We start from the raw sequence: 23,312 nt of genomic DNA on the forward strand, positions 1-23,312 counted from the left end.
CACTTTGGTCTTGGCTTGTGGCCTTTTCAAGTTGAAGTATTTACCATCAGTGCGGTAGCTAACCTTGATGCCACGTTAATCCTCACCGAAAGCATTTGACAACATGGCTGAAAACATCATGCATGAGAGCAAGCACACAGCCTTGTTCCACTCCATTGGTGCCTGGGAAGGCATGAGGGTACTGTCCATTATCTAGAACCCGGGCCAGCATACCATCATCAAATTGACATACAATGCTGGTGAACTTCTCTGGGCAACCAAATTTTGAGATAAATTTCCATAAGCCCTCACGACTAACAGTATCAAAGGCCTTGGTCAGATCTACAAACGTTGTATACAGACCATTGTTCTGCTCCTTGCATTTCTCCTGGAGTTGTCGGGCAACAAACACCACATTGACTGTTCCCTGGCCCGTTCTGCAGCCACACTAGCTCTCAGGTAGATGACCATCTTCCCAGGTAAGGATCAGCCTATTAAGGAGGACTCTGGCAAGAATCTTGCCAGCAATGACTAAGAGAGAGACCTCGCTGTGAATCAATCTATTTCCCCAAAGTGATCATACAAATGGGAAAAAGACCCACATGTACTAAAATATTTATAGCAGCTCTTTTTTGTGGTGGCAAAGAATTGGAAATTGAGGTGATGCCCATCAGTTGGGGAATGGCTGAACAAGTTGTAGTACATGAATGTAATGGAATATGAATGTAATTGTGCTATGAGAAATGATGAGCAGGTGGACTTCAGAAAAACCTGGAAAGACTTATACGAACTGATGCTGAGTGAAATGAGCAGAACCAGGAGAACACTGTAAATAGTATCTGCCACATTACATGACTAACTCTGATAGACTTATTTCTTCTTAGTAATGCAAGGATGTAAGACAACTCCAAAAGACTCATGATGGAAAATGCTGTCCACATGCAGAGAAAGAACTATGAAGTCTGAATACAGATTGAAGTAAATTATTTGCTCTCTCCTTTTTTTGTATGTGTTTCTTCTTCCTCATGGTTTCTCCCATTGGTTCTAAATCTTATGTACAACATGACTAACATGAAAATAGGTTTAATATGAAAGTACATCTTGAGCCTATATCAATTTACATGCCTTCTTGGGGTGGGGGGAGGGGAGAGTTGGGGAGAAAATGTGAAACTCAAAATCTTATGAAAGTGAATTTTTAAAACTAAAAATAAATAAGTAAATAGCATTCTTTTAAAAAAGAGAAATAAGTCATGGTTTTAAAACATCCCCAACAATAATAAACCTTGATTTGTGAAGAACATGTTCTCAAGCTCCTAATAGCCTTTAGGAAGGGGGAAATGCTGAGATGGCTAAATAGTAAATCCAAGTTAAAACAGTAAAACCTTCTGCCTTTGTTAATGGGCCATCTGCCATCTTTGCTTCATAAAGCTGTTCTGACCACATGCCAGAACCTGATGGACGATTGAAAAAGGGAGCTTTGGCCACCACACATTTTACAATTAAGATCTGCAAAGGCCAAATGAAAGCAATGAAAACTATTTTGCCTATTCCATGGTCTTCTATCATATTTGTATTCAGTGTGAGTTATCTGAATGTGTAATGTATCTCAGAAAATTAGGATTAAGAACCAGGCAATGAGTTATAGTAGAAAAAAAAAACTAGTCCCAGGCATGGGGAAGAGGCTGGGCAAAGACAGCGAGCCAAGGGATGGAACACGGAGTAAGAAACAGAAGCTGCCCAGGGCCCCTGGTGACTGGCTGAGTTCCACTGGCCCTTAAGGGCCCTCAAGTAGAGGCTGGATGACTCACGAACCAAGCACTAGGCAGACCGGAGAAGAGATCTGTGTTCAAGTGTAAACTAGATGGGAAGTTTATGATCAAGGTTCAGTCCAGCCCTGATTGAGGAAGTGAAAAAGGAAGGAAAGTGAGCTCACAGACAATCAGGCTGAGAGACCAGGGCTTCTCTAACTCCTCAATAGCTTCGGTCGATAAGAGTTATGTTTGGGAGCAGGAGAGGCTTCCTCTGGTCAGTCCTTGGTGTTCCCCCAAACACCAGATCAATTTGAGGTCTCCAGAAACCACAAGGGAGGTGATGGCCCTGCTGTAGTCAGACCACAATGTGGTCAGTTATGGGCACCACACTTGCAGAAGGACCACTGACAAGCTGGAGCAAATCCAAAGGAAGGCAACCAGTATGGTGAGGGGTTGGGAGACCATCCCATAAGAGGACTGGCTCAAGACACCGGGCCCTCTTACCCTGAAAAAGAGCAGCCTCAGGAGGACATCGAAGTTCTTAGAGGGGTTCTGCTTGACCTCTTCACTGGTCTGTCTGCCTTACGGTTCTCCCCAATCCTGTCCATCCTCCATAGATCTACCAAAGGGATTTTCCTTAAGCACAAATCTAACCATGAAACACCCCTAATCAAACTCCCATGGTTCCCTCTAGCTGCTACAATTAAAAAAACAAAAAAGAAAGAAAATGCCTTCTGTTTGGCTTGCATGGCCCTCCACTTCCACCCTCCCAGGTCCACCAGACTGGCCTTCCAGGGGCTCCCCTCAGAGACTCCTCAATTTCCCATGCCAGGAATTCCTTCCTTCCACATCACAGTATTCCTCCCTTTTTTCAAGATGTCTCTCAAACACCACCTTCTGCCTGGGGAAACCTTTCCCAATTCCACCCTCACCTGCTCGTGTCCTTGCTCCCATTTATTTTCCATGCATTTATATTCCTATCTTTCTCCAGTAAAGGTAAGCTTCTTGGGCAGCTACCACTTCATCTTTTTAAATCGTGTATCCTCAGGGCCTCAAACACTAGGTGTTTAATAGCATATGTTCCCTGATGATTCTGTCTGGCAAAGGGGGCCTGAGGACAAGCAACGGGCAGAAGCTGCAGGGGAAGATTGAAGGATTGATGTAAGAAAAGCCTTCCTAATCATCTGAGCCATCTGCAAGAGGAATAAGCTGCCTCCAGAGGTGCTGGGTTAGGTCTCCCTTGCAGAGCTGTCCAAGCATGGGCTGGATGACCACTTGTTAGGTCCAGCATTGAAAGAACTTCTGTTAAAATACAAGTTGTGATAAATGGCCTGAGATCCATTCCCACCAAGGAAATATACTTACAGAAAATTCTATGGCTTTTGGAAATCAATCATAGGACACTGACCTAAAAACTTAGAAGCAACATCCCCCAGACTACTGGATGCTACAAAATCACATCAGTCACATTCGGGTTACGTAAGCAGCTTTATTCAGGCATACATTTAACCCTGTATCACAGAACAGCAAAGAGCTCTCTTCTAGGCTAAAGCAAAGTGAGGGAAAGCCCCTGTGGCTTGACTGCCTGTGAAATAAACAATTATTTATGGGAACCCTGCCATTTTGCCTGGAATTTACGGGAATGTAGACACTTTTGCCTGAAACATCTTTTATTATTGGCTTTTTGAGCTCAAGCAACTGAAATTTCAAAATGGAGCGGCTCACAGAACATCAGAGCTGGATGGACCTTCAGTCATCTACTTCACCTCTTTCACTTTATTATTAAATATTTGATTAAAAGCTTAAACTCTGTACATCAGTGCAATTTGCCCTACCAAGTGACCATTTATATTTAAATTAATTTCAACATATCAAGTATCCATTTTCACATCCTTTCCTCTAGGCCATCACTAAGGGTTAAAGGACCAAGACCAGATTCTGAGCCAGACAGGACTTTCCAGGCTAAGGCCAATTTATTTCTTTTTACAGATTAGGCAGATGAGGACCCGACACCTGAAGAGTTCAAGGGACTTGCCCCAGATCACACAGCTGCTACTAGGTGTCTATGGCAAGGCTTAAGCTAAGGGCTTTCTGACCCCCAATCTAGCAGTTCTATCCGCTGACTGCTCTGCTAGGATAATGGGTTTGTTCTTTTCCTATCTGGGGGTCACAGCAGTGAGGACCCATTCCATTTTCTCTAGTGGTTCTCCTTCCTTTCTGCATGATTCCACTTGACAGTCTTAAGAACAGTATAGCGTTTCATTGCAGTAAATATACCACAATTTGCATGACTATTTCCCTGTTAGACATCAGGCAATACTTATGTTTTACAGAAAAGAGAAAAGCTAAAGCCTTCAAAGGCTTGACCAAGGCCCAATAGGTCACTGGTGGTAAAGACAGGGAGAGAAGCAGGTTTCCTGCCTCTTTACAAACTCAGTGCTCATTCTGCAACAACCGTGCTTTCCCTGCTTCTCCAAAGACAACTTAGATGGGTGATGGAGCAATTTTTACATAAGCTATTTTGCTTCTTTTACAAGTCCCTAACAAACACTATGGGATCACAGGATTTGGAGCTGCAAAATGTCTTGGGGGATATCTAATCAGACCCCTTCAATTATCTATGTAGCAAGGAGTAGTTATGATTCAAGGTCACACAGGGACTAAGTGGCAGGGCCAGGATTCAAATCAAGGCACTTAGATTCCAAGTAGAATAAGAACAGCAAGAGAAAAGGCCGTTGGTGTTCAGATGGGGCACACAGACACTGGCAGGCCCATCACTTCCCGTTTCCAGACACCCTGCCTGACACACTGCGCCAATGAAAAGAGTCAACAGCAGCAGTAAAGACAACCATGTTACCAGTGCTCCCCACAATTCCCAGCTGGGCTGCTTCCATCTACTGCTCAGCGGACACCCCCCCCTTTTAATACACATCTTCAAAGTCCCCTTCGGTTTCTTAATGGGTTTCAAATATAGGTGTCAGCCCTTGATAAGAGGGCAAGCCTCTGATCTCTTTTACTTTACACTGTGTTTAACACTTGCCAATTTCTTCTACGCTTCAAATTCTTCTCCAATAAGAAGAGATAACTAAATGCAAGATGCTAAGTATCTTTTCCTTGGGGACCAGAGGGATAAGGCAAGACTTCATTCCATGCTGTGCTGATCGTTTCTTTCTTGATGCATTTTTTAGGAAGGTGATTTCTTCTTTCTCTTTTTAAGAGTAGATGCATCTGAACTATCTGATGTATAAACCAACAACTGAAAATCTTGACTGAGATGCTCCTCACTGCAAACAAGATGCCATTCCATGAGAGAGAATTGCTATCTTTTCCTTGGGGACCAGAGGGACAAGGCAAGACTTCATTCCATGCTGTGCTGATCGTTTCTTTCTTGATGCATTTTTTAGGAAGGTGATTTCTTCTTTCTCTTTTTAAGAGTAGATGCATCTGAACTATCTGATGTATAAACCAACAACTGAAAATCTTGACTGAGATGCTCCTCACTGCAAACAAGATGCCATTCCATGAGAGGGAATTGGAGTTCTATACCGCATCTTTGGGAGGTTTCTAAAAAGGCCTTCTAAAATGGTGTCAGATCATGGACCTTTACATCACTAAATTAAATTTTGTATAAGTATTAAGAAATAATCCCAAAATAGCATGACATGATCTCTCCCCCTTGCCTCACAGGGTTTACAAATTTTCTTGGGAGATACAAACATATGTAAACAAAAATGAAGCAGGAATTCAACACAGTTGACTAGGAATGCAATTATTTGTTTATTCATTCAGGTGGAGGCCACCACCTGATCAGCTCTCTGTTGTTGTCCAGGATGTATAAGCAAGGATTGTCAAACTATAGGCCAAAGACGGCTCCAAACACAAGTAATGCCGATCTGCCGACTCTGGAGTCTTGATAACCCTGAGAATATCATAGCTGGCCAAGTGCCACTGATTAACAGTGCTGGGGCTGAACGACATAAATGTATTTGCCATCAAAATGGAATCTCAGCTGCAGATACTTCAGTCCTCAGACACAGACCATGTTTTTGAGCCTCAGCAGTGGATTTCTCTCCCAACTGGTCAAATCTTGAATTCATACTTGCTGGCATTGAGGAGAATGTGGACTGGAAATACATTTAAATGCTCCCCAAATAAAAGGTCCGTAATGTGTCATTTAGGTATTTGGAACTGGGGGAGTGAAGCGATAGTCAGGGCTGGAGACAGAGTGTGCCTGACAAATCTTTGGTGGTGGATTTGGTGAAAGATAAGGGGTGTATACATGCCACTGCTCAGCTGAATGACTGGTTTTGAGACCTTGGCAAGCTTAGGTGGTTTCTCACACTTTTTTCACTGTAGAAGATCAAATCACTGACTAACAATAAGTTGGAAAAACTCCAGAGGGGTTTCCGTTCTCCCATCGCTTGTGAGGTGGGAATCTCATACTGGGTGTTGGGTAGGCACACAAATGAACAGGGAGGAAGCAGGGAACTCGAGGATAAGGAGACAGGAAGACCTATCCCCAACCCAGCATCCAATCAAGTGCTTCCAATTCAATCAGTTAACATTTATTAAGCACTTAGGAGTTGCCAGGCCTTGTGCTAAGCCCTTGGGAATCAATTAATAAAGACAGTCCCTGCCCTCAAGAACTTACAATCTGATGGGAAGACAGAACATACAAACGGGATGGGGGGGGGCAGGGAAGAGAGGAGGAGGGGGAGAAATACAAGGGAGTACCTGGAAACCAGGTACAGGAACATCCTGTTCCATGGAGTTTAAACCAGGCAGAGTAGCGGATGCAGAGTGAGCCCAAAAGTCCAGCTTCTGGCCTCTCTAAAGGAAGGCAGTGGGAGAAGTTTGCTGGTGCACTCTCAAATCAAAGGGCGGGAAGGCTAAGGAAGGTAGAATCAATCCAGGTTTGACTAAGCAGTATGGGGACAAGCTGAGAGGAGATGAGCTGAACCTGGGAGGCCAGGCAGTGGAAGGCAGAGGCTAGTGAGCATCCCAGAACTCCGTCGATGGCCCCTGTTTTGCCTAACCAGGGAAAAGGATGCGAAGGGAGGGATGAAGGTTAAAACTTGAGGAAAAAGTGTAAGCTTCCTGTATTTGACAAGAGTCTTCACCATTCCAGGTGCAGCTCATTCAATTCCGTGCAAACCTACCCCGCCCCCTCCCCAGGAGCATTTCCAACCCAGATAAATCTCCCTTAAACAACACCTCTCTGCTATTACTCCCCTTGCCAAACCTTCAGGGGTGCTGTTGTTGCCCCCCACAACTCTTTATTACCCATGAGATGAGGCCTCCAGCCCCTCGGCTCATCATTCAAATCCTCTCCCACAATTTACCTACCACCCTATCTAACACACTTCTCCCTCAAGTCCAAACCATTTATTTTTGAGGGAAGTGAGATACCTTACCCACCGTGTCACCTTGGCCAGGCTTGAAGGCAGTTCTTCTAGGCCCAGGACTCCAGTGCCCTTTGTCATACTGAGTAGGGGACAAGGGCAGAAAGACTGAGATCCTGATTGGAACCTTGGAAGTCCAGATCAAATGCTAGGTCTTCCAAGAGCCCCTCCCTCATCAGGCCCAGGTCATAGTCACTCGGATGTCTCTCCCTCTCCCAAGCCTTTCTGCATTGCTATCTGTGTGCCTCTCAGAGGCTGGGGCCCCCTAACCACTAGGGCACCCTGTCCTGCAGGTTGCATGTAATTGAGGAATCATTTTCTGAAGCTAAAGGTACATCAACAATAAGGAGGCACCTTTTGGTTAAAATAGGCTTTTCCAACTTTAAAACTGTGCGTTTCCCAGTTCTAGAGCAATTACTCGCTAAGCGGTTGGCTAGCTGAGCTCATTTCAACAATCAGGACTCCAGAGTCCAGAAAAGGAGGGTCCCATTGGCACAAAGGGGCCAGAGCTAGGCTGCTATCTCCCTTTGGGAAGAAGGGAAGATGAGGAAGTCTCTTCCAAAAGAGACACCAGGGTGCGGCAGTGATGCCACACAGAAGCCCACATCCCCACTGACCACACTTAAAAGCCTCTGCCTCTCAAAAGGGACAGGGGCCGTGGCTGATTTCAGAGAAACCCCCTCTACCCATGGGGGCTGGCACCTTCTCTGTAACTCATCCCCTGAAGAGCTGTGAGAGGCCACGTGCCCTTCCCAGGTCTGAGTGGAGGTCTCACCCCAGATTTCTCTAGCTCTTTGTCCATTATGCTGGGCTCTTCCAAAACCGGGAAAAAACAGCCACGCCATCTGTGCTAACTGAACCAGGCAGCATTTTGGAGCAGTTCAGTATTTGTCATCCATCCTTCCATAAAATCCCTGTGAGATGATGGCTCCAAAAGGTGGGCAAAGCCAGTCATGGCAAGAACGTGGTGGGCAGTCCCAGCTGATACCCCTCTCTCACTGTGAGAAAGTACAAAGAGCCCCATCCCTGTCTCACAGACGAGAGAATCAAGGCCCAGGGAGGGGCAGCCAGCCAGGTTTCCCACCCAGCCAAAGGCCAATCTCGCCCATGCTGCCTCTACCTCACCCGACTCAGGTCAGGAGGCCCACAAAAGTCCCCCACTTCTAAACCAATGCTGTAGTATTGAATTCTTGACTTGTGACAAACAGCCACACAAGTTTACACTTTAAGAAAAGAAAAATACACACTGCCAAGACTAGAATTGGGCCCCTATCTCCTGAGTCTTGTGATAGCTCTTAGAATCTCTGAGCAGAAATGGGCCTTCCTTTTACTGATGAGTAAAACTGAAGTCACCCAGGAGAAATGCCCCCCAGGCCAGACAAATAAGTGAGCGACAAAGCTAGGATTCAAACACCCATCTCTAGCTGCCTAGGCCCTCTCACCTTGGAGCACCAGGCAGGCCCATTCCCCAAAGGGCATCAGAAGCCAGCTTTGAAGGAGAGGCAAAGGCTCACGGAGAGTCGGACACAACATTTACAGGCGCTTTCCTAAAGAGTTTCAAAGCATTCAATAAGATATCAAGGTGAATCAAATTCATTTTGTACCCTTGACACAGCTGAATCCGAGTATCCCAGGACTGGCTACGTTTTTTCCTCTTACTAAAGCACTCTATTACCTGACACAATTTCTCCTTTGATTTTCCTAAATCAAGTTCTCCCATGGTGCCTGCTGGCTTCTTCACTTGTTTAGGGGGCAGTGAGGGTAAGATGGGAAGAGTCCCTGCTGGGGGCCCTGCCATCCTTCTGCCTCTTTCTCCCCTCCCCCCTCCCTTCACATATTTCCCAGAATGCCTGACGTGGCTGGGGTGGAAGTGATCGCCTCTCTTGTAAGGATTTCTGCAAGTCTCAACACTCACTCAGAGGGGCTTTTTGCCCCTCCCAAGCTTACTTGGCAGTGCAGCTTACTGATTTCTTCTATTCTCTTTTATGTCCCTTTCCCATTCACGTTCCTCATGCTCAGTCCCTGAGATCAAGGAAAATGGCATTAAAAGCCAAACTGCCTCCATGACCATCTCAGCTTCTCATAATACCTCTCTTTCCCCAGGACCCTCATGCCATCACCCCCTTGGGTTCAGATAAAAGATAAAGCGTGGTTTACTGTTGTTATTCAGTCATATTTCAGTCATGTCTGACTCTTTCTGACCTCTTTTTGGGGTTTTCTTGGCAAAGATCCTATAGTGGTTTGCCATTTCCTTTTCCAGCTCATTTACAGATGAGGAAACTGAGGCAGACAGAGGTTAACTGACTTGCCCAGGGTCACACAGCTAGTAAAATGTCTGAGGCCACATTTGAACTCAGATCTTCCTGACTCCAGGCCCAGTGCTCTAACCACTGCACCACCTAACAAAGTTTTTAAAACTGTAGTTGAAAATAACTTTTTAAGAGGATTAAAAAGTGAAACAGACACTCCATTTATGCTATTATCTGCCTTGAGCCAGGTTTTAAACAAAAATGAAATTTTCTTGACTCAATGAGCCTAGTTACCTCCCTCCCCACCATTAATGATTTTATTTAGAAAAAACTTCAAGTAAAATTCCTCCTCCCTACACGATTAACCACTGGCCAAAGGGCCCGAGGAGCAGCCCACACTCCAGAGTCTTCTGCTGGCACTAGTGTTCCCCAACATGTCAGAGAGAAGGAGGCATTCAATAAATGTGTACTGACTGAACTTCATCAGCGTTTAATGATTAACAGAAGTTGAGAGGTCTGAGCCACCTGGGCCTTCCAGCCAAGCAGCCTCTACCATACAAGGCTTTGCCAGGAAAACCAGAGAACAGGTAAGTCCTTCTACTTAAGGAGGGAGATAGCCATGACCTCAGTGTCATTTCAAAGGCCCCATTCTCCCAGCGCTGTAGGAGGCATGTCCCTTTGAGCCCTGCACTAGCACCACCATACACGTATGCTGACCCTCCAAGAGCAAAATGAACTGAGCCAGAGTGGTGCAAATCACATTCCCCCAATCACAGCACAGAAGAGAGTGGGAAGAAAGCCATTCTCCTGGAGCATGGCCAACAGAAGACTACCATCTGAGATTGGGGTGCCAAGGAAAGCTTGACCACTGACCGCCCTTCAGAAGGATTTGACCACTTCCAGAATCCACTCAAGAGAATCATGGCTTCCCTCCCCCCATCATGCAGCTCCAACCAAGAATTACATTAAGAAGCAAGGGAGCCAAGGACTGCCACTTGGGATTTTGGAGAGGGAACCACAAAACAAGAGGAGTTTTTCTACTACAAAAGGATTAACAGCAGGTGCTCTGAAACATTCAGCGGAAAAGGACCCCAAAAGATCAAGAGCCTTCAAAATATCTAGGACTTGAGGTGCGTAAATTTGGGGGAGGTTTCCAAATCAAAAAGCATCAAAGGTCCAAACACTGCGTCTACTTCCTTCTAACCACCAGATACCCTAGGATTGAGAGCTGGAAAGCTCCCCCTGCCCCTCAGACTCATTTTATAGATAAGCTAACAGATTTGAAGGTCAAATGACCTGCCTGCCTAATGCCACGCAGATTAAATAAAGCAGCCAAAAGCCAAGGTTTAAACCAGCATTCCTGACACTCTACACCAGGGGTGAGAAACTGCCGCCTTGAGGTCATATGTGGCCCTCTATGTCCTCAAGTGCAGCTCTTAAAGGAATCCAAACGTCACAGGATTTGGTCCAAGGGCCGCACTTGAGAACCTAGAGGCCACAGGTTCCCCACCCCAATCCTACAAAGTCCTGGTATCTCTTATATCTAACACAACCATGTGTCATGGTCTCAAAGCTTGAGTCCATGTGCTCTCCCCTCCTTCCATGACCTAGACTCAGAGAGTGAAGAAGTCTTCCCCAAAGCTCCCCACAACCGCACCACACAAACATCCCCAAAGTGAAGGCAAAGCGTATGCAAATGGTCACTTCTTGGGACTGTCTACCCCAAAGACACACATTCAGTAAAACTGTGGCCCAGGAGAACGGGCTGCCCTCCTTAAGCCTACCTGAGGGGTTTCTGGGCACTCCACTCTCCTATCCCAAAACTCATCAGGCAAATTTCCACCAAGGGCCAGCAATGATGGCATTCCCTGGAGTCTGGCTATTCTCTGGTTCACACCTGGCTAAGACACCCATAGAGACGTAAGCAAAAGCAAGAACACAATGAGCACAGTGTAAAGAAAACAATCCGACAGGACTGAAGAACCATGACCAATGACTGCCAAGCCCAGCCCCCGGGGACTGATGGAGGCTGCTACCCCACCTCCTGCCTCATCACACTGGACATCACAGGACACGCTGGGCTACGTTCATTTGTTACAGGGGGAGCTAGCAATAGTGATGCCCAAACACAAACTAAGTCTTTATTGAAGCATCTTTGGAAATACACAAGGAAACCAAAGGCAGTTCAGAGGGATGTGCAGATAAGTGAGACAGCTGGGAAAGTAATCTGCTCAAAGGAGAGAGGTTTAAAAAGCAAATTGTACATAACAGTCATGGTTCCACATAACCTTTTTCTGTTTTGCTTTGTATCTGTAAATGTTTTTGATGTTCGTTAAATTCAAAGTAAATAAAATGATGGCCTTAAAGTCTCTCCTATGGACAGTCTAGGAAATGAATCCTTATAAGAGCTGGGGTGGGTACTTCAGCCCAAAAGAAGGTGGTACATTCACACCAAGTTCTGCTCCATGACCAGGGTATGTCCTTCTCTCTATGGAGTTACTTCTCTGGCTCACTTGCTCTTATGTGGGAAAGGGTCCAAAGGGATGACCCCACCCCACCCCCAGATGCAGCGGCTGGCTCTTACCTTGCCGAGGACAGTGAGACAGGGCTTCGGGTCCAGCTCGGGCTGCTCCAGCTTCACTACCCCCACCCAGCCATATTCATATAAGTCTTCTTCATCATTGTTGTTACAGAGTCCCAGTGGGTGCATCTAGGAAACAAAACAGGAGAGCTGGAGTTTATAAGTCAGACAACACTCCGTGGCCATGCTCATGCCATTCAAAGTCAGTTTCCCCTTTCCCCACCTCCCTCCCCCAGTGACCAAGGGCTGGGGATTTTATCTGCAACATCTCTGACCCCAGCCCCTCCACTCTTCTTGCTACCACTGCACTATGATGGCCAAATCAGGGGTCTTCCCTCTTATACCACTGCCATAACATACTCCTTCACACATAGAGATAGCCCCAACGTCAGCAGAGGCTCCTGCCTCCACCCGAATTGAGTCTCAACACCTGTATTTGGCACATGACGTCCTTCTGCCACCTGGAGCCACCTATTGTTAAGAGACACCACTGCTGCCAAACAGGTGCTGCACTCATGGCATCACCAGTGAGGGGGCCTGGGGTTGATGCCAAGGTCAGTTCTACCTTACTGCTCCAAAATACTTCCAAAAATACTTCCCAATCTATTATTTCCTCTCAGGGTAGGTATTCCCTATAACAAGGCGGATCATAGCCCCAGCATTCTTCTACCCCCTGCAAATCTCAATAGGTAAATACATGAAGGAACAGGGCAGCTAGGTGGTACAGTGTACAGAGTGCTGGGCCTGGAATCAGGAAGACATCAGTTCAAATCCAGACTCAGTCACTACTAACGGAGTCACTTCAACCTGTTGGCCTCAGTTTCCTCATGTGTAAAATGAGCTGGAGAAGAAACTGACAAACTGCTCTAGTATCTCTGCCAAGAAAACCTCCAATGGAGTCACAAAGAGCCAGACACGACAGAACAAGCAAACGACAACAACAAACACAAACACCATATGAGGTTTAGTCTCCCTATGAGCAGCTTGCCCAAGCCTGGACAGACTGACTGCTCCTCCAACCTGCCAGGGGCTCTGTCAGCCAGGCCCACATCTGTACCCTGATGAGAAATCAAAGGACTTCAGTTTAATATGAAGCAAATTACTAAGGAGCCAGGATGAGACATTAAGACACACCAAGACGAGTAATTCTGATCTAACCACTGGATATACTGCATTACCTGGAGTACTTCCACTTGAGGAACACTAAAGACAGCTAACAGATAGGGCCAACTACGTGCTAAGCACTGCACAACTGTTGTCTCATTTGGGAGGTAGATAATCTTATCATTCCATTTTACAGATAAGACAACTGAGACAAACAGGGTCACCTGGGTAGAAAGTATCTGAGGTTGGATTTGAACTCATTTCCCTGACTCCAGCACCAAGCTGCTGAGCAGACCCAGGAAACAACAGTATTTTTCACACATTCTTCTTGGATCAACCACTAAGCATTTATCAAACACCTACTACGTGCCAGGCTCTGAGCTAGGTGCTGCAGAAACGGAGCATGAACAAAACCATCCCTACTCCTGATGAACTGACGGTCTACAAACAGAAGGCTCACTGTCAAGATTCTAAGGTGAATTTAAAGCTGTGTCCTTAGCAAATGCACAGTGACTGTCTAATTACTGATCATAGTCCCAATCAAAGATGTTTCACTAAGAAAAAACTCAGAAGCTACAATGGCCCTTGAAGGTTGTCTTAGATCAACTGAATCATCTGACGGGGAAACTCGAGCCCCGAGCAAAGGAAAGTGGGCCACGTCCACAAGCCATCAATGATCCGGCATTTCTCAAGTGCCTCCATGCTAGGAGCTGTACAAGGCGCCTGAGCTACCCCAGCCTTATCCTCGAGAGGCTCATTGAGGAGGGAGGGAGGGAGGGAATCAGGGAAGACGCCAGGTGGGTGGGGAGACTAGAGCCAAGTCCTGAAGAAGGCAGGGATTCTAGCAGGAAGAACCAAGGAAAGAATGAACTCCAGCTATGAGGAAAGGTCAGTGCCAAGACCTGGCGCGCCATCTGTGTGTACCGGGGGTGAGGGGAAGATCCATGTGACTGAAATGAATAGTATGAGAGTAATATCTAATGAGTTAGAAAGACAGGCTGTGAATAACTTCAAAAGCTAAACAGGGGCATTTCTATTCTATCCTCCACTATATGGAGCAATTGGATTTGATTTTATTTAGGCCACTAGGTGGTGTGGTTATAAGGTCCTGGAACTGGGAATCAGAAAGACTGAGTTCAAATTCTACCTCGGACAATTACTAGCTGTGTGACCTTGGGCAAGTCACTTGACCTCTGTCTGCCTGTTTCCTCATGGGTAAAATGGGGATAATAAGAGGCCCCACCGCTGCTGTAAAGATAAAATAAGTTAGTAGTCATAGCATCTTTTGTAAAGCTTTAAGCAGTATATAAATGCCAGCTATTATTATTATCACCACCAGCAGTGTTACAGAGAAGTGACATTGTCAGATCTGCTCTTAAGGCCAATTTTGAGAGCAAATAGCATGGAGGCTGCACTGCAGTGGGCATGGTGAGTCAGTGAGATTGATCATCAACCTGAGAGGGGATGAGGGCCTGAATGATAGTGGAATGTGTGGAGAGGAAAGCACATCCAACCCTGGGGTAACGGAGAGTAAGGCGTGGAGGAGAAGGCCAAAGTCCGGGACCTGAGAGCCTGGAAGGGTGGTGGGCCATTGGACACAAATAACCAAGTTTAGAAAAGGGAAACGTTTGGGGAGGAAAGTCAAGTTCAGATCTGGACATGCAGAAGTTTAGCTGTCTCTGGGACACCCAATCAGAAATGTCCAAGGGGTCACTGGTGATGTAAGATTGAATCTCAGGGAGGGTACTAACCAATGGGAGCTGAGGAGGCTACAAATGAGAAAGAGGGAGAAGAGAAGAAGGCCCAGGACAAAGCCTGGAGAACATCCACAGTTCTCGGGTGTGAGACCAAGAGGTAGGGGGCCCAAGAAGCAGGATGAGCCAGATATTCTGGACAGAGATAATGAGATAAGAAGACAACTTTTACCTAAGTATATATTATAATTATATAATGTTTGAGGGTTTGGATTTTCTTTTCACTTTCAGGGCAGGTGACAGAAAGAAAATGTATGTCTGTTAAATGGACAAATCGGTGAGAGGGGAAAAGGCTAGAATTCAAACCTAAATCTTATGACTTCAAAATTCTGAGTGCTTTTCACTACAATGACTCCTTTGTGAGCGGATGGAACCACACAGTTATCAGAATGTCAAATGAGCGCCCTTCTTGTCCATCATCCTCAGGATTCTACTGTGCAAAAGCCTTCACTGGCTCCCACTGCCTGCTGAGTGAGGTATTCAAGGCCTTCTACAATCTAGAGCCAATCTTCCTTCCAGGCCTCATTCCTCCGTACTCCCCTCCATACAGGGCATATTCCAGCTGAAACACACTTGCTGCTCTATAAACTGGAACGGCCTCCACAGAACTATCCTCCTTCCCCCTGACCAGGGCCGTGTCTTGTAAACAGTAGGGGCTTAATGCAGCTTTGTTGAAATGAAGGTGCTGGCTAAGTCAAAGATGCTGTGGAGGCTGATAGCTGGGGAGGTTGGAGCAATGGCAGTCTGAGGCAAAGAAGAGCGAGGAGGCAGCAGAATCAGGGCAGGTTTTTAATGTGGTGGAAAGCATGGGACTGGAATACAGGCGAGTGGTGACGGCTCCAGTCCCCCACATTTGGGTGACAGCCAAAGCTCAAGGAACAGACAGGCTGGCCGGGGGCAGGAGAGCAAAGGAGCTCTGAGGACTAAGCTTCACGAGGAGAGAAATCACATCTTCCCATTCTCTGGGCCCCACAAGAGCCAAGTGACAGGAACACTGCACAATGGCTAAGTATTTGCTGAATGAATTGATGAGCAGAAAAAGGGAAGGTCACAAGAAAGAAAAAAAGACAGAAGACAAACTCTCAAGTAGACAAGGAAGGAGTAGAGAGATGGTAGAAGAAGGAAAATTTCAGAGAGAAAAGCTTCCAGAAGGTGTTGCAATAACATGGGGTGACCCTGGCTTCACCTGTATGTCAAGCTAAGGAAAAACGTGTGGAGAAAGGCTGTCTGACACCAAAACACGCTGCTTTACTTTGGTCAGACAATGCTACGGCTCAAGGTAACTTTTCATTTTCTAAGAAGCGGAACAAAAGCCAGGGCATCATCTGACGACCTTTCACTGATGAGGAAAGCACTTCTAGGCTTGAGAAGCCCATGGTAGCTATGGAAAGGCTGGGTCACAGTGAAAGAGCACTGGGCTCCAGAGGCACAGGGCCTGGGTTCCAATTTCACCGCTAGTACTCACTACCTGTGTGTGACCATTGACAAGTCCCTTTAAGCAGTATAGAAATGCCAGCTATTATTATATTAAACCTGAAAATGCTAGATAAATGGGAACTCTCACTATTAATATACTTGGCGATTCAATAACCCAGATGAGGCAGATGCTGCACGTGCAACTCAAGGTCAAGCTGCAGCTGCATTTGTTACAGGCCTGTTCGGGTCAGCCTGGGCCTTGGGCCTCAGGGGGAACAGCTAGAAACCTCCTCAACCACAAACCCAGGAAGCAGGGCCATCCCCTGCTCCTAATGAAGTCAAGGCAGATCTGGGAAACAGAGTGTAACTAAACCTGGGGACCCCACGCTGCATTAAGGATTACCAGCAGCTCTTTCACCAGCTGTGAGAATTTCAAGGGTGTTGTTACCCGAGACATGAAGCAAAAAACCACAGTGCATTTGGATTGAGCTCCTGTCTTTGGTCTGAAGGCTTTGGAACAGACTACACATCAAAGTCTTTTTTCAAACAGGCCAGCTAATAAGCACAGCCTCTCCACCATCATGCCCATGCCTTTAAAAGGCTGTCATACAGTCAAGTGAAGGGAGGGGGGGCATTCTCTCTGTAAGCAAAACATCAGGCACTAAAAACATTTCTAGCCTCAAACCTGACCCCTAACGATCCTTCTTTACTTTAGGTCTGGACCACGCACAGCTCGAAAAAGACTGAGATCAGCCAGTCAGTCAATAAGCATTTGGTCAGTACTTACTATGTGCCAGTCACTATGCTAAACCCTGAGAAAGGCACAATCATTCACCACCCTTGAGGAGATCACACATTCTTGGGGTGGGGGGAGGCGAGCAGAGTGAGAGACCCAGCAACATGTAAACATCTAGTTGTGCTCAAGATCCATCCAATGTTAATGGAAGGTAATCTCCCAGGGAAGGGGATGAAAATCAGAGTGCATTAGACAATGGCCTGGGAAAGGCCTCCTGCAGAAGGGTTCGAATTCAGCTGAATCCTGAAGGAAGCCAGGAGGGGCAAGGGAGGAGGGCAAGGATGGCGAGGATGGTGGGGATGGTGGGGATGGCAGGGAACCAATACAGGAGGGATTAGGTTCTTTTAAAGAACACCATTCCACACGGCTGTGCAATCCATACAGCTTTATTCCTATATACCTCTACAGCTCCAGAGGGCTTACTGCCTGCAATGTGAAGGTCCCAGATTCTATCAACCTACCCAAGTTTCCAGTGTTTCTCAGAAATTCAGTTGCGTCCAGCATCCTCAGGAAACACTCATGATATGTTCAATAATCCTATTTACCAGTTGCATGGCTATGGCCAAGCTGCTTCCCTCCACTAGGCCCCACTGGTCTTATGGACCACATAGGGATAATGCTGGTACTACCAACCTTAAGGGGCTGCTGTGGATAAAGTGCTTTGCGAGCCTTAAACAGACAGGGGTGTGAGCTGCAATTATTTCTCAAGTATTACTATTAGGCCATGGAGGTAGCTGTAAGAGTCAGAACTCGAACCCAAGTCGGCTGCTGTTGCCCTTCCTTTCCAGAGATTAGAGTCCATTTCTAGATCTGGGCAGGCAGTTCATGGACTTCACTAGCACCTAACAGAAATTAAGCATGGTTTTCACTCCTCTCCAGGCTGCTCTCTGGTATTCCAGGCTTCTTACAGAAACGCCCCTTCTCCAGCCTGGCAGCACCCGTACCCTTGTGGCCTCTTCCTCTGCTTGGCTGCTTTCTCCCAGAGCCTCCTTTATCAGAAGGATGCCCCAGGCTAGCCACAGCTTCACTGCTCACCAGAGGGCACTCAGGCTCTGCCCCAGTGGGCATCTGTCTCCTCCTTCCTTCGTAGGAAGCGAAGTTCCCTGAGGGCAGAGATGATCTTTCTTTCTGCTTATATCGGTATTCCCAGCGTTTAGCACAGCGCCTGGCACCCAGTAAATAAACATTTAATAAGTGCTTCTGGGCTTGATCTTCCATTACATAATGTCTTCAACAAAGAGACAAAAAGGTATAACAAAGGTTAAGAATCTCTGACCCATAACAGAGACCACACAGACCATCTGGTTTTTAAAAGCGTTGAACGCACTATAGCCCGGGGAGTAGAGACAACACTGGACTCCAGGCAGGAGACCCAGGGCTCTGGTCTAGCTCTGCCTCTTCTTAGCTGCAGGTTACTAGGGATCTCTGAGTGTCAACTGTCTAGTCTTTAAATCGAACTGATGGTACCTGCCCTGCAGACCTCACAGGGCGGTGCGGGGGGAGAAGAAGGATTCTGAACACACAAGGCACTTCCACACACAGCGTAACACCAAAAGGAGGATTCTGTACGAAGCCATGGATTTCCATTTCATACTGTTTGCTTTAGGGGGAAAAAAAGGGTGGGTGTGTGTGTGTGTGTGTAATACTAAATGTTATTTTGAAAACGTGTCTGAATTTCCTTCTTTTCTCCTCCATATGCTGCTAAGAATAGCAATACAGAGCACTGGGTGGGACAGCATTAGTACTGGTCCAGCGCCGCCCCCCCCCCCCAAGTAACTAAGATAAAGAAGAGGGGGGAGGAGGAACTTTGTGACAAATAAGCAAAAAGAATCCACATAGTGGCCATGTTCAACTGATGCGCACGCATACCACACACACACCCACCATCACACAAGGATGGGTTGATGAAACTCCAGATGTGTATGTTTCAGGGAGAAGGGAATTCCTGTGAACTCTGCTCTCTGTCTGCAGGGCTGTCATGGAGGAGAAGGCAGAACTGGGAGCAACAGCTGAGATGTGGTAGGAGGCAGGTTTTTACTTGTCAGAAAGACACACTTCCTACTAATCAGAGCTACCCAAAGTCCACCTCGCTGCCCTCTGGAAGCAGTGGATTAATCACGCTTGAAGGACTGCAAGTGATAACTATGTCAGGAGACTGTAAGAACAGAGCATCGGATGAACAATATGGACTTTGAGTGCCCATGGATTTTCAGGCTCATTTCTTTTTGGAGCAAAACGATTTCATTTTTATTTGAAAAATTAACTCGAATATGAACCCAAACTATTTGCTATTTACAAAGCTGCTACAGTTTTGAAGACAAACGAGGCACACATGACAATCCCATAACGCGATGTCATTAACACTTTGTGTATACAAGTATGCACAAACACCCAGTAAGATTATTGACGGTGCCAACTAACTGTACCACCAGAAACTATTGTTCTGACTGCATTTGCTTCTTTGCTGAAGGCCAGCCTTTTCCTCCAGGGAGTCCATGAAGCCATGCCATGAAACCTCTACAGCTGGAGACAGAGCAGGCTGAAGCCGGGATGCTGAGGAGGCAGCTCAGGAAAGCGGATGGTGCCGCAGCACGGCCTGGCACAAGGCTGATAAGGGGTGATCTCCCAAGACAGAGGTACCAGAATTGGACCTGTGTGGCTGAGAGAGGAAGAGAGATTGAAAGGAGAGCCAGCAGAGTTTGGAGACTGATTCAACGGGCACTTAGGTAGAAAGGGATGGAGAGTTAAAAAACCCCAAGGCTGCAAACCGAGTTTGTCTGTGCCAGTTAATGCTCCTGGGGCAGAGGAGATGCCAGCAGATCCATAAAGCCTCCCAAGGACATGGACTCATTCCTGGGCAGGAGAGGCTGGTGGCACCCACTCTCCAGACTGGACACACTGATCCTCACATGTGCACACTCCACCTGACCAGCCCCCAGAAGGTTTGATATTGGAATACAGATGCAAACCACAGGGCCTGGAGTCAGGAAGATGAGTTCAAAGCCACACTCATTGGCTCTGTGACCCTGAGCAGGCCACTTCACCTAGGCTTGCCTTAGTTTCCTCAACTGTGAAATGAGGATAACAGCACCTGCCTCACCCAGGCTGTTGGAAAGAGCAAACAGATGATATTTATAAAGTGAAAGGAGTCCCAGTACCTCCCCCCAACCCATCCAGCTCATTAAGAGGGAAAATTTGATGATAACTTGGGGGCCAAAGGAACGTGTCAGATGAGGTAAGTATCTGGAGAATCAGAACCATTTGCTCCCTGCCTATGGCAGGCATATCACAGGGGGCCCTGAAATAAAAAACTGACAAGCTTTTCAGCTCCCAATCCTTGGGGGATCCATCCTCGGGCACGTTCCACAGTCTGAAAGGGCAAACTTGAAACCTCGCCTGGCTGGGGCTTTCTCCAAGGTTACAATGTCTCTCTGCACTGCTGGAAGTTTAAAATAACTTCAAAAGGACCGCACAATGTTAAGTGGGTTACTGTTACACAGAGCCAAACACTGAACTCCGAGGAGGAAGCGACATTTCACTCTGGAATATTATCTGTCCAAAAAGTCCTGGTGATTAAAAGGGAAACTTCCTCCTTTGTCCCTTCCCTGGCCATCCTTCCTCCTGCCTCAAGGCTTGCTGGGACAGTTCAAGACCTCCTCTTTTTCAAAGGTGTGGCTGTTAGAGTCAAGACTGGGAATTTATGGAAAGGGAAGGCAAGGGTGACTCCACCCACTTTCCTCTGAGCAAGAAAGAGGATTCTCTTTCTTCCTAAAGAAACAATGAAACTGAAAACCTCTTCCTCTGATAACTTGCCTATTAGATCACCCCTAGCCCAGAAGCAAGATGGTAGTAAAAAGGAATCCCTGCTTCCAATCGCAGCCCTTACTTCCCATCTATGTGACAATGGGCAGATAGATGCCTTAGTTTCTTCGTCAGCCAAACAAGAGGTTGATTAGATGGTCTTTAACACCCCTTCCTAGTATCCCAAGAAGCCACAGCAAAGCACAAGGAGATGGAAAAACCGCTATTTTTTTTCCTTGTAAGAAAGATTTCACTGTCAAGGTTTCAGGAATACCGAGACCCAAGATCTCAAACCAGGGAACTTTACAAGATTCCAATAGCTCCTTTTCTGGGCCAAACGTGGGTTTGCCAAGTCCTACATTTCTGGAGGAGATGCCTGCTGGGATAGAAACAGCCCCAACCTAGACAGCTGGGTTTAGAACCAGAAAGGAATGGAAGATCCCAGTTCAACCCTCTCCATTTGTTTCTAGAAGGAAACATGCCCCCAGGCCCAGTGAGGACCGACTTGTCCAGAGGTACACAGCTTGGTGGGATTCTGACTCAGGGCCTTGGACTCATCATTCCTCTGCCCCCACACTAAGAGTCAGAAACTGGCTTCTGCATGTACCAGCTGCCCAGGCTACACAAATCATTGCTAAGTGCCAGTTTCCTTTATCTGTACAATAGGAAAAATGATAACCCCACCGCCCACTTCACAAGGGCACTCTGAGGAAGGGTACATACACATTGTTATTACTACAATACCCGCTATCATCTTGTAGAGGAAAAAACCCCAACAACCTGCTGCTATTGACTCCTCACTTCCCATTTACCCAGTCACAGATCACAAACGTCATCTCTGGTGGCCACATAATCCCCTGTTAATGAGGGCAGAGGGTCATTGGGAAGGAAGTGCTTCACACATATGTGGGCCACAGTGCAGGATAGCTGTGGCTGGCATACAAAGTGAGAGCTCAGTGGCACAGGAGGCCTCACTTCAGAACTAGCATTTTGATTCCCAAGGTACTGGACGTTAAATTCCTTCCAAGGTCTCTGTCCCACGTGACCAATTTTAAGGACAGGGCACTGCTTCCCAATTTACAGGGCTTGGGCTTTCATCAACATGGGCTCAACTCTCCAAAATTTAGGATATAGCTTCTCATGACTGCCCTGGCCGTCTCTCAATGGTGCCCTTTCATGAGGGGGGTGAATTAAGAGCAGGGCCAGTTGGCTAGGTCATCACTTGGAGGTTTTTCCACTCAGGACCCTGACAGAGCTTTCCTTATTTCAATGGCAAAACCTTCAAGCACCCAGGGCTAATCCCAAACCAAGAGGTTTGCCTGGAATGGGGGAGGGCCATAGGAGATGCTTAAGAAAGGCTCCTCCAATGAATGAACACAGCTCAATAAGCTCTTTTTGACAACTAAGGGCTGTTCTTCTCCCACATGTATTGCCAATAACATCATTTGTTTTAGTTTCTAATAATCCAACTTCTCAGTGTCCCTTCCTTAAAAGAAGGTCTTGACCAGTACCAAGGCTATCATAAAACTATGTAGATCTATCCTGAGTTGGATGGATATAAAGAAGGGTATTATTCTATGTCCAGTCCCTCCCTCTCTCCTCTACCCAGCCCAAACAGAGAGGGTGCTTATATGGTGGATTAAACTGGAATACTACTGGATATTAGTGAAAAGAATGGCTAGCTTCCCAGTGAGGTAGCGAGCAAAATTAATATGGAACCAACTTCACAAAGAAAGGAGGTGAGAGGGCAGTTCTGGGGGACTTTATTAGCTACCGAATTCAACTCCTTCTTAACCACGTTAATCCAACGTGGCACTGAACCCAATGAATAAAAGCCAGGCTGAGAACAACGAATGTGGTGGGAGAAGTGAGAGACAGTGCAAAGGAAGCCTAGGGCTTCGCATGCAAGATAAATAGGAGACTAACTATAGCCACAGGCAATGGATTCACATGAATCGTCCCAAGAGTTTACAACTCAAGTGAACAAGACACCCTTCACTTCCAGTGGGAAAATTACAAAGGAGGTGGAGGTGAAGGTTGGTGCCTTGGGTCCCAGGAGGCTCAAGAGTCAAAGAAAATGAATTTCTATTCTGGCTTTGGCCCCAGAGGGATGCTGGAAGAGTCATCACCGGACTCCTTGGGGCTTCATTCTCTCTCATTCTTCAAATACTGCTAATGCCTGCCACCTGCCTACCTCGTGGGCATTTATGAGGATTAATGATGTCTGAAGTATGCTGGGCTCCTTGGAGACAGGAACTATAGATTAAGTATTAATAACACAAACTGGAGCAGTTCCCTGCCAATTCATCACCTCATTAAGTTATGTATTCCTTAAAACTGACAACTACCAAACACCTGCATGACCAATTCATAAGGGAATAGTGGAACCCACTTATGACCCCAGTAAGTGCTAGTTTAGGAGGCCAGCAGGAACAGAAAGATCAGAAAGACTTCTTTTATTGGGTCTTATTAGACACAC

At 46.6% G+C, this 23,312-nt stretch overlaps 1 protein-coding gene across 1 annotated transcript in view; it reads right to left on the minus strand.

Moving 5' to 3' along the window:
* Positions 1–23,312, minus strand: part of ZNRF3 (zinc and ring finger 3) — a 200,712-nt gene that overhangs the window by 72,430 nt on the left and 104,970 nt on the right. The window contains exon 2 of the mRNA XM_036736325.1: positions 11,966–12,091. Within this exon, the coding sequence (XP_036592220.1) occupies positions 11,966–12,091 (126 nt within the window). The remainder of the gene's footprint in view (positions 1–11,965; positions 12,092–23,312) is intronic.

This window comes from Trichosurus vulpecula, chromosome 1 (genome assembly GCF_011100635.1).
Source record: "Trichosurus vulpecula isolate mTriVul1 chromosome 1, mTriVul1.pri, whole genome shotgun sequence".
NCBI classification, from domain to species: Eukaryota; Metazoa; Chordata; class Mammalia; order Diprotodontia; family Phalangeridae; genus Trichosurus; species Trichosurus vulpecula.